This window comes from Manacus candei, unplaced genomic scaffold (genome assembly GCF_025592945.1).
Source record: "Manacus candei isolate 608988 ecotype Guabito, Panama unplaced genomic scaffold, ASM2559294v1 h1tg000035l, whole genome shotgun sequence".
Classification (NCBI taxonomy): Eukaryota; Metazoa; Chordata; class Aves; order Passeriformes; family Pipridae; genus Manacus; species Manacus candei.
This window is the reverse complement of record NW_026138083.1, coordinates 5479232-5500590: the sequence shown is the minus strand read 5'-3', so window position 1 is coordinate 5500590 and position 21359 is coordinate 5479232. Positions and strand designations below refer to the sequence as shown.

The 21359-nt window shown below is 44.0% G+C and overlaps 1 protein-coding gene across 1 annotated transcript in view; it reads left to right on the top strand.

Moving 5' to 3' along the window:
• The window catches only part of JAG1 (jagged canonical Notch ligand 1), a 35257-nt gene extending 13946 nt beyond the window's left edge, over positions 1-21311 (top strand). Inside the window, exons 4-26 of the mRNA XM_051792773.1 lie at positions 3784-4038; positions 5044-5104; positions 8932-9062; positions 9328-9447; positions 9758-9871; positions 10421-10534; positions 11284-11397; positions 11790-11836; positions 12331-12504; positions 12993-13143; positions 13644-13808; positions 14306-14419; positions 15048-15161; positions 15260-15373; positions 15498-15614; positions 16127-16154; positions 16263-16348; positions 17137-17250; positions 17526-17635; positions 17717-17953; positions 18284-18415; positions 18863-19013; positions 19318-21311. Of these exons, the coding sequence (XP_051648733.1) occupies positions 3784-4038; positions 5044-5104; positions 8932-9062; positions 9328-9447; positions 9758-9871; positions 10421-10534; positions 11284-11397; positions 11790-11836; positions 12331-12504; positions 12993-13143; positions 13644-13808; positions 14306-14419; positions 15048-15161; positions 15260-15373; positions 15498-15614; positions 16127-16154; positions 16263-16348; positions 17137-17250; positions 17526-17635; positions 17717-17953; positions 18284-18415; positions 18863-19013; positions 19318-19775 (3221 nt within the window). The 3' untranslated portion in view covers positions 19776-21311. The remainder of the gene's footprint in view (positions 1-3783; positions 4039-5043; positions 5105-8931; positions 9063-9327; positions 9448-9757; positions 9872-10420; positions 10535-11283; positions 11398-11789; positions 11837-12330; positions 12505-12992; positions 13144-13643; positions 13809-14305; positions 14420-15047; positions 15162-15259; positions 15374-15497; positions 15615-16126; positions 16155-16262; positions 16349-17136; positions 17251-17525; positions 17636-17716; positions 17954-18283; positions 18416-18862; positions 19014-19317) is intronic.
• The last annotated feature ends 48 nt before the right edge of the window (positions 21312-21359 follow it).

The following is a 21359-nucleotide window of genomic DNA, read 5'->3' as shown; positions in this document are numbered from 1 at the left end:
AAAGCTGTTCCTTTGTGCCTCTTTGCTTGACTTACAGTCAGCTTTCCCAGAGCTGAAGAATAAGTCTTGAAGAACTAGTTAAGAAAATGATTAGAACTAAACAATTGTCATCATGTAACGTGATGAGTGGGGGGTTTTTTTGATGTCCAGGAGTTTCTTTTACTGTAATTGCCACTGAATTGTAAGGACCCTGTGAGAGCTCTCAGCAGTAAAAGTGGGTTTAGTAAGCTTTGTGCAACTTCTCAATAGCTCTAGCATCCTCTGATCAGTGCAGTTGTTAGGAGATCCTGGAGTGGAAGCTTCCTTCCCCCTCTACATTCCACTCCTACGTTCCCTTTACCACATACTCTCTCTTGTCTCACTTCCAAGAGTGGCTTGCAGTTAAATTCTGGCCCTGTTGAAGTTGATGAGAATCACGCTTTGTTGGAGCCAAGATTCAACTCAAATGGTTTTTCTTACTCTGGTTCTTGTCTAGTTGCCATCTTGCTACTGTTACTTCCTACATAAAGCTAATGGGGCTGACATTGCAACTCAGACTATGGCAAAGAGCTGTGGTAAATTACTGGTATCAGTTGCATGTGAATTCCAGTCGGGCATAAGAGACTCCAGCACAATGTAAACCAAGCCATAGCTGGAAGTTGTCTGAAACAAAGACTTTCAAAAATAACTGTGGTGTCCTTGGCCACCCAAACTGCTCAGAGGAGTCTGGGGGTTTTGTTGTTGTTGTCGTTTTTGCTTCCTGATGCTGCATAGTTATAATCTCCAGACAATGGGGCACTGAAAAGCAAAGGTGGGCAGTGAAAATCTCATTTCCTTGCGCCTAAAACCTTTGATACAGTTGCCCACTGAATAAAAAGAGAGATTAATAGCTTTGAAGTGTAGCCACGAGGAGTGAATGAAACCAGCAGACTCTCTGACAGCGCAGAGCAGAAGCTCAAGATGTACAGAAAGCCTCTCCCTTCCACTTCATCAATTCCTAATGGGTTAATACTTCCTCTAACCTTCCTATCAAAGCATGGGGTTCTGAGTCAGAGGATGGCAGGGGAGTTCAGAAGATCCCTTTCTCTCAAGCCTGGCTGACTGCTGCTTTTTATTTACTTAGCCAGTCTGCTGCCTTGGGATTGCTTCCTATAAAACTTAGACCGAGGTTGGTGCAGGCTAAGAATGGCAGGGTTGTTGCAATGCCTGCCCTGGAGTCTGGGTCAGCACCCTTGTGTAAGTGGGAATAGGCAAGGGTGGGGAAGGTTTTGTACAAGAAGGAACATGCCAAGGCTTCATTGTGAAAACTGTGGGTGATGGCTGACGGAAAGGGATCTTAAACCTGGGAGACCTCGCTTGAATTTAGATGGATGGATTTAGTTTTGTAATGCGTATCAAAGGGAAGACATTTTATCCATGATCCAAAGGGAAATTGCAGCTGGATTTCATCTGAGCCCTTACAAAATAATGAAGTCCAGAGGACTTATAAGGGTGTTTCCATTTGAGTTCAGCTTGTGGTTAAGGTCTCCAAAGAGACTGGTTGGAGTGAGATGCCATGGATGTTCAGCAAGGACAGGCTTCCTAATGAGCTGGCAGATTGGAGAAGAATGATAGAGCAGAGACAAGAGGAAAGATCCCTTTTCCAAGGCGACTGCCTTTCTGGTGCCAAGGACTGAAATAGCTGTCAGTGGTATGTTCCCAATGGGGAACAGGAAAAGACTGGAAAAGCAAGAGTGAGTGTGTGTGTGTGTGTGTGTGAGGGGGGGTTGTTTTGCAGAACTGAGTGTCATTCCCCCTTTCTCCTGCCTCTTACGGGAAAGAAGGAGAGCGGTGTTTTACTCCCAAGAGGTGTTTCACTCCCAAGAGATAGGATGTCTTTATGCACACTGGGTATTTTGGGAAGTGCATTTGCTCTCCAGCTGTGCTGTGGATGGGGTGTATCCTGGCAAGTGCAGCAGAGCCACCTCCAGCACGCCTGAGTGGAGCTCTAATTGCCAGGCTAGCCCCATTCGAGAGGAGTAGATATGCATCTGCTTAAGTGCCTCTTAGAATTAGTCAATAGTCTTGCTGATGAGATCTCAGAGCCTTACACCTGCACTTGCAGGACATGATATTGCTCTGGATGTACCAGTATGGAAAAGTCCTTAGGCATCTACATAACCTGTGAATGGGATGTAAATTAATAAAGGCCTGTGCGCATCTGAAAGGCTGACACATAGATGTGGGGTTGGGGGCTTAGTGCCAATGAATAATAAAAACTGATTTAAATAGAAAATATTATAGAACCAGAAATACCAGAAGGTGAATAAGAAGTTGTTGCCCTGAATTTCACACTGTAAAACACTTGAATGCTGTAGTCTCAAGCCATGAACACCCCCAAAAATGGGCAAATACTCAGGATGTCTGGCTATTGACTCTCTTATGAGTTTGTGCTTTGACTTAATGTCATTCAAAACTGCAGACAGGCAGGCAGGGTCTAGTGGTGCATCAGTAATGGGTATCTGAGGCTTGAGGAGCCTGTAGGGAAGTTCTTTTTTTGAAAGCTGCAAATCAAAGGTCCTTAGCAATGAATTTAAAACTATTTTTGATTAAAAACTGACCATGTGTCATCTTAAGGTTTGTGTAGCGACTTCATTAGCCTTCGGCTCTGCCTTATGTAAAATTCCCCATGTTCTTTTGTAGTTGTTGGAAGAAAGAGCTGCACACCAGTACATTTTAATTCTTAGCACTCAGATGTGCCAGCACTTCACACGCTGCTTTCTAACACATCACTGGCAAAGTGCCCTTCTACCTAAAATTCTTCCATTGCTGGACTGTGCTCCTGTGTACTTATTGTTGGGTTTGAACTATGTCTGTGAGGATATCTTGGCTGTTTTATGATAAACTTTCAGTCAGCAGTCAAGTGCTGGCTCGCAGCAGGTTGTAAGGCATTGTCAGATCGTTTGAGTCACAAGACCTGGACTACAAAGTGAAATACCGCAGATATATACAATGTTCCGAGCTAATGTGAAATATTATTATTTCAAGCCATAATTTTGACAGTTGTGGGGCTCTGAAAGCCAGAAGGCTTCTGCTGGAACTAAATGTCGTGTGCAAAGCCTAAAGTTTGAAATGCCCTGTGGAGGGAAAGGGAATCTATAGCACACAGATGCAGCAGTTTGAGTTTTCTGCTTTGAGCTCTGATGGTCTTGATGTTTTACTGTCAGCTGACATCCGAAGAGAGAACTTCCATGGTGTTCCTCAGCCAAAACCTGGTGAGATTGCTGATGTCATCTGGATGCTGGAGTAGCCAGTTTTCAATTCAGTGTTTGCACAGGAGGCTGCAAACCTTCTGCAGTCCCTGCATTCAGTTTGTAGACATGGCTTTATTAGGCTATTGTAGTGTGATGGTTTTGTCAATATTCCAGTCGAAAACAAAACCAGCGCCATTAATGGAGAAGCAGGGAAAACCACATTTTGTACCGACCTATTGGAGCTAGAAGCAAAAGCAGCTGAATTTTCCCTAATCACAACTGTGTGATTCTCACTGGATGCCCTTACACTGCAAAAGGGACGAGTGATTGGCAGGAACTGAACAGCCTCTTTTGATTTCCAGCTTTGTTCGGTTTGATAACGCTGCGTGCGTGTTTCACTTAATGGTTTGTAGCTCCAGGGCAGCCTTATCTGACTCTCTAAAACAGAAAATTAATAAAACCAACTGGCTGCCTCAGAGAGTCTTGCCTGTGAAGCTGCAGAGCTGTGATGTGGGAGTTAATGACGATACCTAAACGCAGTTTTAACTCTGACATCTCCTCTGACTCGTAGATCCCGATCGCATCATTGAGAAGGCTTCCCACTCTGGAATGATCAATCCCAGCCGCCAGTGGCAGACTCTGAAACACAACGCAGGAGTTGCCCACTTTGAGTATCAAATCCGTGTGACTTGTGCAGAGCATTACTATGGCTTTGGCTGCAACAAGTTTTGTCGACCGAGGGATGACTTCTTCACTCACCACACCTGCGACCAGAACGGCAACAAGACCTGCTTGGAAGGCTGGATGGGACCAGAGTGCAACAAAGGTTTGTGACAAATGGTCAGCCCCCAAGGGACCGCTGGCCTTGGGTGGCATTTGAGGGCACTGTATCCAGGTTGCATTAGGGCTAAGGACTGGTGGCACAGCGACCAGCTCTTACACAGAGAACCAGGGGCAGGAGAAGACTGGTTTCTGCCTTGTGTTAAAATCTCTGAGAGGCCTGACGAGTACTGGGCACTTAGCAGATGTGTTCTTTCTCTGATTATCCACATCTTTGCCCTTGGGAAGAAAACCCAGCCCACTGACTTCAATGGGAATTCTGCTGCTGACTTCAAAAAGGATTTCCCCTTTGGTGCAGAACTTCAAGACAAGCAGGAAGGAGAGACTTGTTTTAGAGCTGACCTGGCAAGTGTAAAGCTTTGGTGTTTAAAAAGTCCCAGGCTGTTTTTTCTACCTGAGATCATGTTTAACATGTTTATTAGGGAATGGCAGCTTCCTAAGTAGTTTCAGAAGGAGAAAGTAGGACTTAGGAACAGACTTATCAGCATGTCTTGCTGATTTGAGTTTACCTGCAATTTGAATCAATGCTCATCTTAATATCCTGTGTGTTCAGATATATGGCCAAAGCTAAATCCAGAGTAGTCAGAAGCTGGTTTGAATTAGGTGCAAAGCCAGGGAGAGTGGCCCAGTTCACCTGCAGCAGACAGAGAAGGGAAACCTGTAGCCTAGAAGTGCCCTGAGCTCTCTGGGGTGGGATGGTTTCTCCTGCACAGAAACAGCTCTTTGAGCAGCACTAGGTACAGTTCCTCTGAAAAGGCAGAGAAATAATTTCCTATAAAAAGAAAAAGCTGATCTATTTCCTGTCACAGAGAGTCACCCACCTTGGGGCTCCTTCCCATAGATTTGATACAAGAGACTTGTTAAAACCTTGGATTTAGTAGGATTACAATGGTGATTAGAGATTAAAACATTCCCACAATGTGAAGGTGCCGAAAGTGGCAGTTGCTGATACTGTGCTGATACTCTTCTTTTTTTTTTGTTGTTTTAACAGCTATTTGTCGTCAGGGATGTAGCCCCAAGCATGGTTCTTGCACAATTCCAGGAGAGTGCAGGTAAATGCTTCCTATCCCTCCTTTCCTCTGCTCCCCCTCCCCCCCAGTCCTTCCCAACTAATTAAACAAGTGATGCTAAACACAACAGGATTGGGCAGGGAGGGTGTTTTGGGAGTCGTGTTTTTGACCAAGGCACATTATTCATGCTGACTTGCCCAGAATAAGGGGGGAGCAGGCTTTTAATGCACTGATAATTTTAAGAAGCTTTTGGTTTGTGAAATGGTGGCACTGGGGGGGGGTGTATGGGATAAATCCTGTGAATGCTGCCTAATGAGCACTAACTAATTGTTTCTGCATAAATAGTGCAAATGTTTTCTGGGTATGTTTTTTCCCCCCAGCCTGATTAACAGGCTTTTTCAACTCCAAGCTTGAAGTACAGTGTGGCTTTTCTCTCCCCTTCTCCCTTTCACTGTTTCCCCCTTCTTCCCTCCCACCCCCAGGTTTCTTCCATCAGTAGGCAAAAGTCAAGCATTCTTTAGAATGGGATTAGTTAAATCTCTCGGATCCTTTGCCATTGTGAGCCAGGCTCCCAGTGCTGAGAGGTTAATGGCTGGGATGAAATCTTGTCAGTAGGCTCCATGAATGCTGAATTTTGCTGCCATGCTTTGAAGTCCATTCTGTCCTGGCAAGGGGACAATGAAAAGCAGATTTTACCCATAGCCCAACAACTAAATATTTGGAATGTCTTAAAATATAAATAAAATATTTACAGCACGGGGAGGTTCTATCCCTTACCCTTAGAGGGTTAGTGGATATTAAATGTGGATATTCTTTATCAACAAGCAGCTTCCAAGCTGCTGCATGTAACCCTTTATCACATCTGTTTACAGCTGAGGGCTTCTGAGGTTACAAAAGGTTGATATTGATCCTGTGTAGGAAGGGTTAAAAGTAAAGTTTGGGTATTCATGAATAAGACTCAGAAGTCTGAAGGAATAGAAAGTCATTTCTCTACCTGACAAGCATATTGGTGGATTCTCTGTTGCTGAAAATTTTTTCATGAAGTGGACTGGAGTTCAAACAGGAACTAAATCTGGGGTATCTGGCAGGCTGTCATATAAGAATTCAGCCTAAATAGCCACACTGGTTAATTTGTTTTCTCTGACCCTGTAACTTATGCTTCAAAGCAAACAAACAAACAAACAAAAATCATCAAGGAACATTCTGACAGCGAGGTAGGAAGGAACTTCTCATCCTCACAAGAGCTGTGGCAAAGTGAAAGTGGAGCTGCAAGATGAACTGCTGTCGGTCCTTCAGTGATTTTTAACCTTTAGCAGCACTGATATGAGCTGGTTTACCCCCAGAACACCGAAACTAAATTTTTTTTTAATTAAAAAAAAAAAAAAAAAGAAAAAGCCTAGCAAGTAGTAGGAAGTATGGGGGGGGGCAGATGGTGAGAGGAGCGAGTCAGTCAGGGCTACCAGTGATTTGTGCTTCTGTCATCAGAATAAACATGCCTTGTAGGGGTTGCTGTCTCCTAGTCAGAACAACAGGCTTTGTTTCCAGATTTTTTTTTTTCCTTTCCTTTCTCTTTCTAAGTCTCTTGCCTCCCACTCACTGCCCAGACATGCACTAGTGCTCTTATTTACTTAAGGTGCAACTTTCCCACACTTGATTTGCATAGTCTTGAAACAATGCTGTCCTTCTGGTGCTTTCAGATAACTTCTGCTTGCCAAGTCAGACCACTATCTTTAAAGTGAACACAGAAACAAGATTTTATTCTCTTTTAAGTTTTGATGAGTCATATAGCCTGTATGTTACAAATGCAACAGGGTTTATAAATAACATCCCAGCAGAAACTGCTCTGCATTCTGGTACAACAGACAACTCCAAACGTTCCTAAAATATCCTTTTCCCTCTTGGTGAGAGTCACTTTCTTCAATGCAGGCCAGCCAACAAAACCATTTTTACTCATGAATCACTATACAAGGAAAGTTAACTTTAAATTTCTCATGAGAAACTGCTGCACACATATTATTAAACAAGAATTATTACTGTGAATCTTTTTCTGGAATTGCTATCTAACTTCTTGTTTTCTACATGCCCATAGCCTTATCCAGTTTTGTTTGTTATGTATTGAAGCTGATGTTTGAATAAAGTAATATCTTTGGCTGCAAAGCTCACAGAATTTTTTCTTGTGTGGTGTGGTTTTTGTTTGGTTTTTTTTTTTTTAATAATAATTTTTTCATTTATTTTTACACTTGTTTTAAAGAAAAAAAAACCCACCACCACTTTGATTTGACAGAAAGGAATAAAATTCTCAATGTGGATACCTGTTTTTGCAGATGAGGTCCCTTAGTTTGGCTTGTGTGCAAGCTCACAGGCAAGTTGCTTTGAATGCAATACAAATTAAAAGGGTATGTTCCTCAATTTTGATCTCTGTGCATTCTTATTATATTCCCTCTCCAGAAGGATTTTCCAAGAGCCACTTGAGAGAGGTTGTTTTGCCTTATCTGGTTTTCTTTCATGTTCTTTGCTCACAAAGACACATAAGTTGGACTGGCTTTTTTTGTTAACACACAAACTAATAAGAATTTCCCATTGGCTTTGAATAGGCTGCTGTTGAAATAGCTATTAAAGAAAAAAGTTAATTAGGATGCAGTTTGTCACCTGAGATTTTTAGAAGGGAAGTTGGGCTTTTCCACTGGCTGTGTGTGATTACCCACTGGATAGGTCCTTCTGCCTTTTTCCCATGAGAAGAAATTGCCAGCAGAAGAATGGTGGGGGGTTTTACAAATAGAAAGCTTAGCTGACTTCTGTAGGGCTGAGGTTTGTTTTCATAATTTAGTGACAGCTTAGTGCATAATTGCTGCTGATCAATTACTCTCAAGACCTGTTAATGAACTACAGTACCTCAACAAACCCTTGCTTTTCATTTCCAACTTGTTTTGCTTGTTTCTAACTATAGATCCACTTTAATTTGAAGAATCCTTGGTCTGTCTTGCTAGTGAGAACTTAAATGAATGCCAAAATGAGCTTTCCCTTCAGAGGGCTTTACTTTAAAAGCACATCTTCCTTTTCAGTAGAGAATTCAGGTACCTAATTGATAGTGGCAATAAATAATAACAAATTCTTCAGACGCTGAAGTTTCCCAGAATTGGATGTTTTAGTTATTCCCTGAAAAGAGGTTATTAGCATCAATCACACTCTGAAACACACCAGCAGCTGATCTTTGCACACGTGTAGAATCCTGACGTGTGCTGTTTTCTTCCATCCTTGACTGTGGCCCGCTCCATACTGGCTGTGTGTGTCTCCTTGCTGGGAATAAGGCTGGCTTCTGATGGAATAGGGAACTCCTCATGCTTTGCTACTGCCTTGCCCAGGGCTCAGAGTTGGTGGTTATGGTTTTGTTTGTCTTCCTGCGACCCCAGCATGGCTGAAACTCCTGGAACCTTGTATTCATGAGGATCTCTGGATAACTGTTGTTCCCACTGACTCTTTCTCCCCCCCTCGATTTATAAAGCACCCTGTCAAAGCCCAGAGATTGATTTGTAGTGCACACCCACCCTCTCTGCCACATTTATATGAGGCTCCAAAAGAGTATTATTGTGCTGAATGGCCTCATGCTGGTTCTCTCAGAACAGTTATTCTTTTGTCAGGAGGCCGACTACAGAGACCTTGGCAAAACTACCAAAATGTTTGTTTACAAGAAACCATCAAACAATCCTTGAATAGCTTCTCCCCTCCCCTCATCCTACCCTTCTCCCCCACTTCCCCAGCCTTTTTCCAAGCTTTGGATTTCCACACTTGTATCTACACAGAGCAGTTCTGACTGGATTTTGGTTTGTTTCCCTGTTCTGATTTTTTTTTTCCCCCCTCTTTAACTGAAGGTGTCAGTATGGATGGCAAGGCCAGTACTGTGATAAGTGCATTCCACACCCTGGATGTGTCCATGGCACTTGCATTGAACCATGGCAATGCCTCTGTGAAACCAACTGGGGTGGTCAGCTCTGTGACAAAGGTATGCTAATCCCACGGGGAACACTTGAATGTTAACACTGGGAGCCTTTGCACGTGAGGCTCAGAGTGCTGGGAGTGTGTTGTCCTTCAGCTGCTTGGTGTTGTCTCCACTGCTGTTCTGGCATGTCCTTAACTTCTCCCTGCCCTGTCCTACTCTTGTGTGTGGATGCATTCTGTAAAGGCTCTGGAATAACAAATAAAGCACACACGTGGGGGTGTTTCTGTTGCTTTCCAACCGTGGCTCTAAAGCTCCTCCCCTCCTGCAGATCTGAACTACTGTGGAACCCACCCGCCCTGTCTGAACGGTGGCACCTGCAGCAACACCGGCCCTGACAAATACCAGTGTTCCTGCCCTGAGGGCTACTCGGGACAGAACTGTGAAATTGGTGAGTGTTTGCAGCCACTGAGCTGCCACTGACAGTTAATTCTTACCTGGGTTTGGATGCACTCGATGAGATGGAGGAAAACTCCGTTTCTAATGCACCCGGTCAGGACTGGGTACAGATCCAGCCTTGCCTGCTCAGGCTTCCTCGTGAGCTTTTGCTGCCTGTGAACAGCAGCCTCCTGGTCCTTGCAGGAGTGCAGTGCAGCAATGTGACCATGATGTGTCCAGGGCAGAAGCACAGGGTGGGTGTAGGGGGTGGCTCCTGGTGGCATTGCTGTATTCCCTCCCTGACGTGCCTGTGTCCGGTGCAGCGGAGCACGCCTGCCTCTCCGATCCCTGTCACAACGGAGGAAGCTGCCTGGAGACATCCACGGGATTTGAGTGTGTGTGTGCACCTGGCTGGGCTGGACCAACTTGCACTGACAGTGAGTTCTTTCAAATTTGTATGAAAAAAGATGCTAGTTTGCTGGTTTAGATCACTCTTTGTGATCACTGATAAACTTATAGGGCAGCCTATTTAACCTTTCCCAGCTTGAGCATTGGTTCCTGGCAGCCCTTTATTCCCCTCAGCACTCTCTTCCCCTTTGCTGGTGCTGAGGTTTTTGTTTGTTAACTGCCAGGGGAAAGAATGGCCAAAGGCTTCTCAAAAGAAGCAGAATGCTGAATTTTTGTAGCATTCTGGCAAGTTGTTTAAAAAGCTGTTTAGAGGGAGTTGCTGGATCAAAATATGACTTGCAAAAAGGCCATAGGGGTAAACTCTTTCCCCTGTGCTTTGAAACCCATTCACATTACTCTTATTTTTAAAGGAGGCTTTTGCTGAAATCAGAGATGACCTAGAATTCCAAGCAGAAGTCCTGTTGTCCTTCTGATCCTCGGGGAAAACCCAAGTAGCAGCAACCATTTATCAAATGGGTCAGTTAGTGCCATTGCCTGTCGGGCAGTGGAGCTAAGCCTCTCCTTACTCTGCATTACAGATATTGATGACTGTTCTCCAAATCCCTGTGGTCATGGAGGAACTTGCCAAGATCTAGTTGATGGATTTAAGTGTATTTGCCCACCTCAGTGGACTGGCAAAACGTGCCAGCTAGGTGAGAACTGCTTTTCCCTTCATTCAATGCTTTTGTGGAGTGGGGAGAGAGAAATGCAAAAGTTAACATGGTACAACCAGGCCTGGGTAGTTGTGCCCTTTGCATTAGGGATGTTTGTGTTTCCATGGTCTGGGACAGTCTCCAAGCATGGCTTCCATCACTTTGTTGCTGCTGTGTGCTGGCAGTCGAAGGAAATGGTTAACTAAGAGACATCCTTCAAACTGGAGCTGCCCTGGAGTGGGGAGGGTGCATGATGTGCCTCCCAGCGCTGCCCCCACATGTGTTTCTCCCTTTAGCCTGTGAGAAAGTTGCTGTATCTCTCCAGCCATGTCACCTCCTCCAGACCAAGGAGTTCACAGCTGGGTTCCACAATGTGGATGATCTCAGGGAGAATGAGCTGGCTGCATTCCTTACACAACACACTCATCCCACTGACCGGGCTGCAGCATTTCTCCTTCAAAATGCTCAGCTGAGATGTGTGGGGGGGGGAGAAGTTGCTCTTAATGAGTGGCTGGGTAATTATCAAATAATTAGCATAGCCTGTATGTTCTAATTGCAGAGAAACTGAAAGAGCCTTCAGAGGGTGAGGTGTGATTGACTTCTGTTTGTTGCACTCACACTAATCTGTGCTGTACAAGTTCCTCTTAGCTCTGAAGGAACTGCTGATCGCTGGGAGAGTGGGCTGTGGGCTTTTCCCTTTCCCCCTGCCCTACAAACTCTGCATTGGGCTGTTCCCCTTGGTTTTTCAGATGCCAATGAATGTGAGGGCAAACCCTGTGTCAATGCCAACTCCTGCAGGAACCTGATTGGCAGCTACTACTGTGACTGCATTACTGGCTGGTCTGGCCACAACTGTGATATCAGTAAGTGTCCATATCCTCGGGTTTATTAAAGGCCAGTTCTGTGGGGATATGTATGTTCTAAGCTCAGATTTAAACATCGGGCAGAGCCCCAGCAGTTGATGTTTTTAGAAAGGGAGTAGTTGGTGCAGAATGAAAATACACAATTTTATCAAAGTCATTAGCCTGTACCATAGCTATATTCTGATAAAGTGACTGAAACAATGATGTGAAGTTTCACTGCCTCTCGTAGCAAAATCACAAAAGGTTTCCCACCCATTATAATAACCTTATCTCAAGGAAGGCATGCAGGAAACTTGACAAAAGGTTTATCTAGCTGCAGTTTTAGAGAGACCTGAACTCTCTATCTAGTGTAAATATATTTTTGCCTTCTAACCATGCTAATTTTATTACAGATATTAACGACTGTCGTGGACAATGTCAGAATGGAGGATCCTGTCGGGTAAGTAATTCTTGGTTTACTTTGGTTTCCCAAAGACTTGCGACAGTAACCAAAACGTTTGAGTCTAAGCACAAATAGTTTGGAAAATAGCAATTAGGTGGTATAAATTGTCCTTTCTTTAAGTTGGGGGGAAGGCCTATGTCATGCTATAGCATGTCAAGATATGTCTGTACAACAGTCAAGGCAAAAAATATAACTGCAAGAAATGACTCATTTTCACTGCCAGTGTCACCAGTGAATGGGCTGGTTGTGCAAACTACCTTCTGTAAATGTAGGCACTCCACTGCAAAATGTGGATTAATGTGTCTTGCCTGGAAATTAAGAACATAAGCCAGGACTGGGTCTGTGTGTGTTCGTTTTTTTCCCCCCCTAAATATTTTTGCCTTGTTGGATATAGTAAGATGATTTTTTTTTTGACTTTTTTTTTTCCTTAATAAGACTACCGCAAGAGGGAGGAGAAACCTTTAACTTTAAACTTTTCTGTTCTTTCCCAGGACTTGGTTAATGGTTATCGGTGTATCTGTTCACCTGGCTATGCAGGAGATCACTGTGAGAAAGACATCAATGAATGTGCAAGTAACCCTTGCATGAATGGGGGTCATTGCCAGGATGAAATCAATGGATTCCAATGTCTGTGTCCCGCTGGTTTCTCAGGAAACCTCTGTCAGGTAAGAAGCCTGGGTGAAAGGCAGGCTCTCAGCCAGTGCCGTTTGTACCGGCACTCTGGATCTGTGCACGGAATGCCTGGAGTCCAGTGAACCATAGGATAAAGTTGTACTTGATATCGCTGTCAGTCTGCCAAGAAACTGCTTGATTAATATATATTGGGGGGGGGGGGGAGAAGAAACCAACAAAACCCCTGACGGGCTGCGGAGGATTCTTTTTGTTAAACGGGGTTTGCGTGTCCGGCTTTGCGCTCTATTAATTTTGGCTGCTCGATATCAAGAGTCTGTCTGCCCGAACAGCCGCCAGTCGAACTAAACTCCGTGTTATGAATGACTCTTTGAGAGAGCAGATAAAAAGGTCAGATTCCACAATGTCGGCCTGTCATGGTGAGGGAAAAGCTATGATAAACCTTCTGTTTCACTCAGCCTTCCCTCGCTCCTTTTCCCCCTCCCCTTTCTGTTCCCCTTCCCTCTGCCTGCACTACTTGCAGCTGGACATAGATTACTGCGAGCCCAATCCTTGCCAGAACGGCGCCCAGTGCTTCAATCTTGCCATGGACTATTTCTGTAACTGCCCTGAGGACTATGAAGGGAAGAACTGCTCCCACCTGAAGGATCACTGCCGCACAACTCCCTGTGAAGGTTTGTGTTGCCTCGCGGGTGAATGGGAACGTCTGGCAACAGTTCCTGCCCCTCCCCTGGCTGGAGCCCTAATGCAGCTCCAGCAATGGAGTCACTGGAGTAGCTCTTGCATAAAGAGGCTGAATTTTGCCCTCTGCCTTAGGCCTTTATTTGTATGAGCAGATGAGTAATATTTGTAAATATCAGCTATTGAAAGACAGCCTCATGTCCACGTGGACAGAAATCACAGGTAGCAAACAGCCTATTCCAGGCCGTGGACGTGGTCCAGCAACCATCAGATAAAATGCTGTGATTATTTTATGCACAGTTGGCACAGTCCTTTCATTTTAAAGCAGCAAACATATTTGGCACTGTTAGGTTTGTGGTTGGACTCGAGGGTCTTAAAGGTCTTTTCCAACACATGTCCTCTAAACATCCGTCACTGGGAATTAAAATGTTGCTCTTAGCCTAAGGAATCAGGTCCAATGGGCAATCCTCATGCAGGTTCTGCTTTTTCACAGTAATCGACAGCTGCACCGTGGCAGTGGCTTCCAACAGCACACCCGAGGGGGTTCGCTACATTTCTTCCAACGTCTGTGGTCCTCACGGGAAGTGCAAGAGCCAAGCGGGTGGGAAATTCACCTGTGAATGCAACAAAGGATTCACCGGCACCTACTGCCATGAGAGTAAGAGCTGAAAGGAGGATATACACTCTTTTCTGTTTGAAGAAAGATTCCATCCTTCCCTCCCAGACTGCTTTAAGGGTTCTTTATTGTAACGCAGTGAACCTCGGAACTGCTTTAAGTTTTCATATCCCGCCTTGGGTGAGGCAGAGTGGAATTTGCTGGGCCTTGGGGAAAGTTCACAGTAATGAACCCTCTGGCCATGAATTGGATGTTTTTAAAAACAAGGTCTGAGGGAGTTAATAGTGGGATTTAACGTGGATCTTAAGGACTCCTGATTTATTTTTTTGTTGTTTTTAATAGTAATTGTTGAGTGATGGTTCATCGCTTCATCCAGTTTTTCACCCATTTCTCATCTTGGTTATAACCCTTCCCCTCAAAAGGGTCTTAGAAATGGAAGTAGCACCAAACAGTCTGCAATAAGATGATGACTTCCAGTAGCTGTACTCCCAGTTTGAGGTTTTTTTCCTCTTTTTTTTTCCTCCTCCCAACTGTTGCAGATATCAATGACTGTGAGAGCAACCCCTGTAAAAATGGTGGCACTTGCATCGACGGCATCAACTCCTACAAATGCATTTGCAGTGATGGATGGGAAGGAACATATTGTGAAACGAGTAAGTTATCCATTCTTCAGCACACAGAAAGATCTCTTGGGAAAACATTGGGAAGGAATGGCTGGTGCTGTCCTGAAGACAAACATGACCAGTGCCAATAAACTGCTTCAAAGGCCATTGGGGACCAGGTGTCCTCTACTTTCCACCAAGTCAAAGATTTTGTATCAAAACTAAACCCAAGTTACAAATCTGGACTGGGAGTAGAACCTGGCCCTCCCACGGTTCGGTTTCCTGCTCTATCTTCAGGAAGAAACCCTTTGCATTAGTAGATGCCACTTTAGGAATGGCCTGTCTGCATATCACACCTGTATTTTGTCCATCTCTGGAGCAGAGGAGGAGCAAGCACTCTGCTCCCATCCCCTGCCTAACAGGGGAGTTTATGTAATAGGCCTTTTCACTGCTTGTTTACTGAAACAAGATTACAAACAAAATGAAAACAAACAGCAGGAATGTGTTGAAACATTCTTCATCTCTGTGACAGGGCTTAAAGCTTTAAAATACTGACTTAAGTGTTTAATCCAGGATTGAAACACAGGCCAAAATTAGGGATGGGTTATGCTCCTTTCAAGCACTGTTTGTCAATTCTGTAAACAGCCCTGAGCCGGCTTTCTCTCTTTAACTTATCCAGATATTAATGACTGCAGTAAAAACCCCTGCCACAATGGAGGAACTTGCCGAGACTTGGTCAACGACTTCTTCTGCGAATGTAAAAATGGGTGGAAAGGAAAAACTTGCCACTCCCGTAAGTTCAGCATTTCCAAAACGTAACAGGCGTGCTCTGATTGGCCGCTTGAACTTGCAAAGAGCACCGGTCTTAAGGATGGTTTGGGTTTCTCACAGGCGACAGCCAGTGCGATGAGGCGACGTGCAACAACGGCGGGACGTGTTACGACGAGGGGGACACTTTCAAGTGCATGTGTCCTGCAGGATGGGAAGGAGCCACTTGTAACATAGGTAAATACCCTGCATAATCGCCAGGAAGCAGATGCAGCAGTGGATCTGTGACCTCAGTTTTTCCTCTTGGCTCGCATTCGAGGGCTTTCTAACAACTTAGCGGCGAATGTTGTTTGTGTTCCAGCGAGGAACAGCAGCTGCCTGCCAAACCCCTGCCACAACGGTGGTACCTGTGTGGTCAGCGGGGACTCTTTCACTTGTGTCTGCAAGGAGGGCTGGGAAGGACCCACATGCACTCAGAGTAAGTTGGCTCTGCTTGAACTTTTCCAGAGTGTTGCCTGATGAGAACATGAGCTCATCCTGTCGCCCTCGGAGTCAAGATTGAAACCAGAAGGGAAAGCTTGTTTGATGTAGGCTTTAGCATCACCTGAATCTTTGTTTTTCATGACTTTGTGTGATAGAGCCTTGACCTGGGCATGAGAAAGTTGCAAATCAGCTAAGTGGAGACAGATGTTGTCTTGTTTTCTCCTGCATTCTTTTTCTACGAGCAGTTCTGTCTGCTTCCACTTTTTCTTCCCCCCCCATTAGATTCTTTACAAGGATCTCTTCCTGTGTACATGTGTTCCATAATGTAGTTAACAAATTTTGTGGTAGAAGCCTGGAATCAATTTAGTAGAGAATTTCAGCATATTTTTGTAAAAGTTGAGCTAAGTATAACTTGGGCATTAGGGGAAGTTTGATCATTCTTTACTGCCAGTAGAGCTGTATTAGCCAAAGCCTGCATGTTTAATGCTTCCCGTCTTTGCTTTGCAGACACAAACGACTGCAGTCCTCATCCTTGGTAAGTTTGCTGTGTTTATCCTTGGCTTTTTGTTGTTGTTGTTGTTGTTTTAGAATTCTGGATTCTTTGTAGCAGTTTCTTAATGTCTGCAATGACTTTTCTCTACAGTTACAACAGTGGCACTTGTGTGGATGGAGAGAACTGGTACCGCTGTGAGTGTGCTCCAGGCTTCGCAGGGCCCGACTGCAGGATCAGTAAGTGTTCCAATGGTGCTCCACCTGGATTTTTGTCTCACTTGAATCTTGTTGCAAGACAATCATCTTAATTAGGTTAAGTGGTAGATCAGATGAGTGATAGGTGTCCTGTGCCTTTTCTATTCGTAGCAGATTTGGGGAGGGCAGGAATCCCACTGAAAATGAAAGAAATTTTGAAGTCACTCAACTGGAGCTGAAACTTCTTGGTTCAGATGAGCAGTCAAAATGCCTTCAGGATAGTTTTCCCAGTTCATATGTGTTTGTGTGACCCAGGCTTCTGCTTGAGATGAAAGTGTGCCAGCCAAAAACCTTGTCAATTAATAATCCACCTCCAAGCCCTGAGGTGATGTATGTGCTTCCCTGTAATTTAATAATAATTACAGGTAGGAGGACACTAACACTTTTTTTAATAACAGCCATGGAAATGGAATTCTCACAGCAGCAATACAACTGGGAAGGGGTTTAACATTGTCATCAGTTGAAGAATCTAGTGGGGGACAAAACTGGAGCACATCAGAGGAGAGGAAGTGTGCCTGTGTGAGAAAGAATGTGTCCTTGCCCTTGGAAAGCTCAAGTAGCCACAGGGGTCAGGTTTTGATCTTTGCTAGTGCCACACAGCAGAAATGTCAAAGGACTTGTCTTGAGGTTACACCGGTGCTGCCAGCAGGAATCCATCTCCCAGCAGACGCTAGAAAATGAACATAAAAGCTCCAGTAGGCAAATATATCCTATGTTTGCTTTTTTCTGCCAAAACAAAAGGATGCTATTTCCTCTCCTTCCCATCACAGATATCAACGAGTGCCAGTCCTCGCCCTGCGCCTTCGGAGCGACGTGTGTGGATGAAATTAACGGGTACCGTTGCATTTGCCCCCCAGGTCGCAGTGGTCCAGGATGCCAAGAAGGTATTCCAGATGCCAGAGCTGGTCCTAATGTTTGTAGCAAGATCTGTGTAATTGCATCTTGATGGTTTTGTGGTTCTATGGGGTTGTTTTTTCCGGGCTGTTATCTGTTATTGTTTAAAGCAAATACATTTATTGAAGAAGCAAACTTAGTGATAAGTTTAGGTGAACTTAGGAAAGGGTTTGGTAGGGTTGGTGTTTGTTTGGATTTTGTTTTTTGGGTTTCTTTTTTTCACTTTTTCCCTGTTTTAAGCTTCTAATTCTTGTTCACTCTTCAGTTACAGGACGGCCTTGCATTACCAGCGTTCGAGTAATGCCAGATGGGGCGAAGTGGGACGACGACTGCAATACCTGCCAGTGTCTGAATGGGAAAGTCACCTGTTCTAAGGTACAGCTGGGCTGTGCTTCGGGTTATACTGTTCTCTGTCCTCTAACCAGTGGGTTCTTACCAGCATTTCTTCTCTCCTAGGTGTGGTGTGGCCCTCGGCCCTGTGTCCTGCACGGCAAAGGTCACGGCGAGTGCCCCGCCGGCCACGCCTGTGTCCCCGTGCGGGACGACCACTGCTTCACCCACCCGTGTGCCGCGGTGGGCGAGTGCTGGCCCTCCAACCAGCAGCCTGTGAGGACCAAATGCAACTCAGATTCTTACTACCAGGACAACTGTGCCAACATCACCTTCACCTTCAACAAAGAAATGATGTCACCGGTGAGTAGCAGCAGCTCGCTGTGCTGTGGCACCTGTGGATTTGCTTCCCGGAGCTTGGAATGACTTTTGTCATAGGGAAAAGCACAGTAAAAGGTGGCACTGTCTTTTTATCAAAGTAAACAAATCAGAGAAGGATTAATACAGCCTTCCACCATAAATGCTTTTGTGTCTAGGGAAGAACAAAAGCTGGTTTTGAGGGAATTCCACCTCCTTTTCCCTTGAGAACTCTTACTTCAGGGCAGGAAAAAAAAAACAACAAGCAAATCTTATATCTGTGTGTTTATGTGCATATATATTTAAAAAACCCAACACCTTTTTTGTGTCCTCCAGGGCCTTACCACAGAGCATGTTTGCAGTGAATTGAGGAATCTGAATATTCTGAAGAATGTTTCTGTTGAATATTCCATCTACATTACCTGTGAGCCTTCCCACTTGGCAAATAATGAAATCCATGTTGCTATTGTAAGTATTCCTGGAATATTTTTGAATGTCTCAGTAGTTAATTGTCTGGATATGTGTGCACCATGTGGATTTCATAAAAATCTTAATTCCTGGCTTTGTCAGCACTTCTTGTGGTTTAGTTTCCATCCTGATTCCCTCTAAGAACAGGGAAGGAATCCTGGTTACATGTGCATACCTGAGAGCTGCCATCTGGGGGCAACTGTAATAGGGGGAGTAAAACATTTCTGTGCTCCATTCTTGCTTTCTGGGGGGGATTTTTGGTCTTTGTAGGGATGGGGACGAAAAATATGCATTATTAGTTTCTGCCCATAGCCAGCCTTTTTGGTTGGGTTTTTTTATGTGTTAAAAGCACCAAGAGCCTTAAGTGACTGTGGAAGTTTATAAATAGCAGATTCCCCCATGCATCTGCTGTGGCATTTGGTGTTAATTGTGTGCCTTGTCCTGCAGTCTGCAGAAGATATCGGGGAAGATGAAAACCCCATCAAGGACATCACAGATAAGATCATCGACCTGGTCAGTAAGCGCGACGGGAACAACACCCTCATCGCGGCGGTGGCCGAAGTCAGGGTGCAACGGCGGCCGGTGAAGAGCAAAACAGGTGAGCTGGTCCTTGTCCCCAGACTCCTGTACCCTTGCCCTGACTAGAACAGCCCTTCCAAGGGAAGTCTGGAGTCTCTGCTCCTTGGCCCTGTTCACTGGGATCTTTTTATTTAAGAAAACCACAAAGGTTTTGAAAACGCTCTAAAGCAGTGGCCTAACCTGGTAAAGCGGCTGCCGCTCTCCTCGTGGAGAAATAAGTGAAAAAACAAGGCTTAAGAACTGAGATTGGTTTTCTTTGTAGAAAGCCTGGAGCTGGCCCCCTTGGTTCACAGCAGGACTGACTGCTCTCCTGTCTCTTCCAGATTTCCTGGTGCCGTTGCTGAGCTCGGTCCTGTCAGTAGCCTGGATCTGTTGCCTGGTCACCGTGTTTTACTGGTGCATCCGGAAGCGCCGAAAGCAGAGCAGCCACACTCACACGGCCTCTGACGACAACACCACCAACAACGTGAGGGAGCAGCTGAACCAGATCAAAAACCCCATTGAGAAACACGGAGCAAACACTGTCCCCATTAAAGACTACGAAAACAAAAACTCCAAAATCGCCAAAATAAGGACACACAACTCTGAGGTGGAGGAGGATGACATGGACAAGCACCAGCAGAAGGCCCGATTTGCCAAGCAGCCAGCCTACACTTTGGTAGACAGAGATGAAAAGCCCCCCAACAGCACCCCTACAAAACACCCAAACTGGACAAATAAACAGGACAACAGAGACTTGGAAAGTGCACAAAGCCTAAATCGGATGGAGTACATCGTATAGCAGACGGTGGGGTGCTGCCATGCAGGGCCTTTAAGTATCATTATAAAGGCACTCAAGAGCTTGTAGTTCTTAAACTGTTGTGTAATATTTGAGTCTAAGGCTATTATTTACTTAGAATCCCTGTGTTAATTTAAGTTTGGACAAGCTGGCTTACACTGGCAATGATAGTTGCTGTGGTTGGCTGGAATACCAAGTGCTGCATTTCACATCTATGCAAAACTAGTCAAAAGTGCCCTCCCGTAAATTCAGCTGCAGCTGATCCATCATGGAAACGTTCCACAAGGTATTACATAGCCTTATTACTCTTCCTTAGTGTTCATTTTTTTTTTCTTTTTCTGCCAGATGTTCCGATTTATACAGTTTCTTTAGAATAATACATTTTATTTATATTTATTGAATTTGAGTTTTTTGTATATTGGTTTTATGGTGACGTACAACTAGTTCTGTATTTGAAAGTGCCTTTGCAGCTCGGAACCACAGCAACTATCAAAAATAAGTTTATTATTTATTTTTTTATTGTATTTTTGTTGGGGGCGGGTGGGGGGAACTTGTCAGCAGTTGCTGGTAAATGAAGAATTTAAAGAGGAAAATGTGTCAAAAATAGAAGTTTGTATAGATATGTAAATAATTCTTTTTTTATTAATCACTGTGTATATTTGATTTATTAACTTAATAATCAAGAGCCTTAAAATATCATTCCTTTTTATTTATATGTATGTGTTTAGAGTTGAAGGTTTTTGATAGCATTGTAAGCTCGTGGCTTCTTTATTTTGAATTTATTTTCTTGTTACATGTTGCCTATATGCCAAAACTAAGGTGTTCTAAAATAGTTTATTTTTAATAGGATGGGCTTTCATGCCTTGATGCTGGTTTTTGTACAATGTCAAACGTTTGAAACACCTTCCATAGTATCACTTTAAGACTCTTTGTAAGTACTGACTGAGGCAGTTTAGAGAATTAGACTAGAAAATTTTTTTTGCTGCTTTAGACTTGAAAACCGAGTGACAGGCAGATAATCTGCTAAGGAGCAGTTTAAGGGAACAAAACTGAGCTATTACTTTATGTAGCTGAAATGTGAGTGGTTGCATGTAATTAAAAATATCAAATTAGCGTGTGAAGTTGGAAACACAGCAATCTTATTTTGTAAATTCTAATTATTTTTTTTCTCACCATGAAATATGTAATACTGAACCACTTGTAGATTTGACTTTTTTTTGTAATCTACTGCATTTAGGGAGTATTCTAATAAGCTAGTTGTTGAATACTTGAACAGTAGAATGTCCAGTAAGATCACTGTGTAGGTTTGCCATAGATTACACTGCCCGCCTTAACAAGTGAGGAAATCAAAGTGCTATTACGATGTTTAAGATCAAAAGGCTTATAAACATAGTCATCTCGGTGGTTAACCATTGAGATCATGAAGATACCTTGTATTGTGATATTAGTGTTATATGAAAATGCATCTTTGATGTGTTGTTCCTGGCAATAAATCTTGAAAAGTAATATTTATTAAATTTTTTGTATGAAAACATAAAAGAGCGTGGAGATTATTGAGCTTGGAGGTGCTCCCGGCCACTCAGTTGT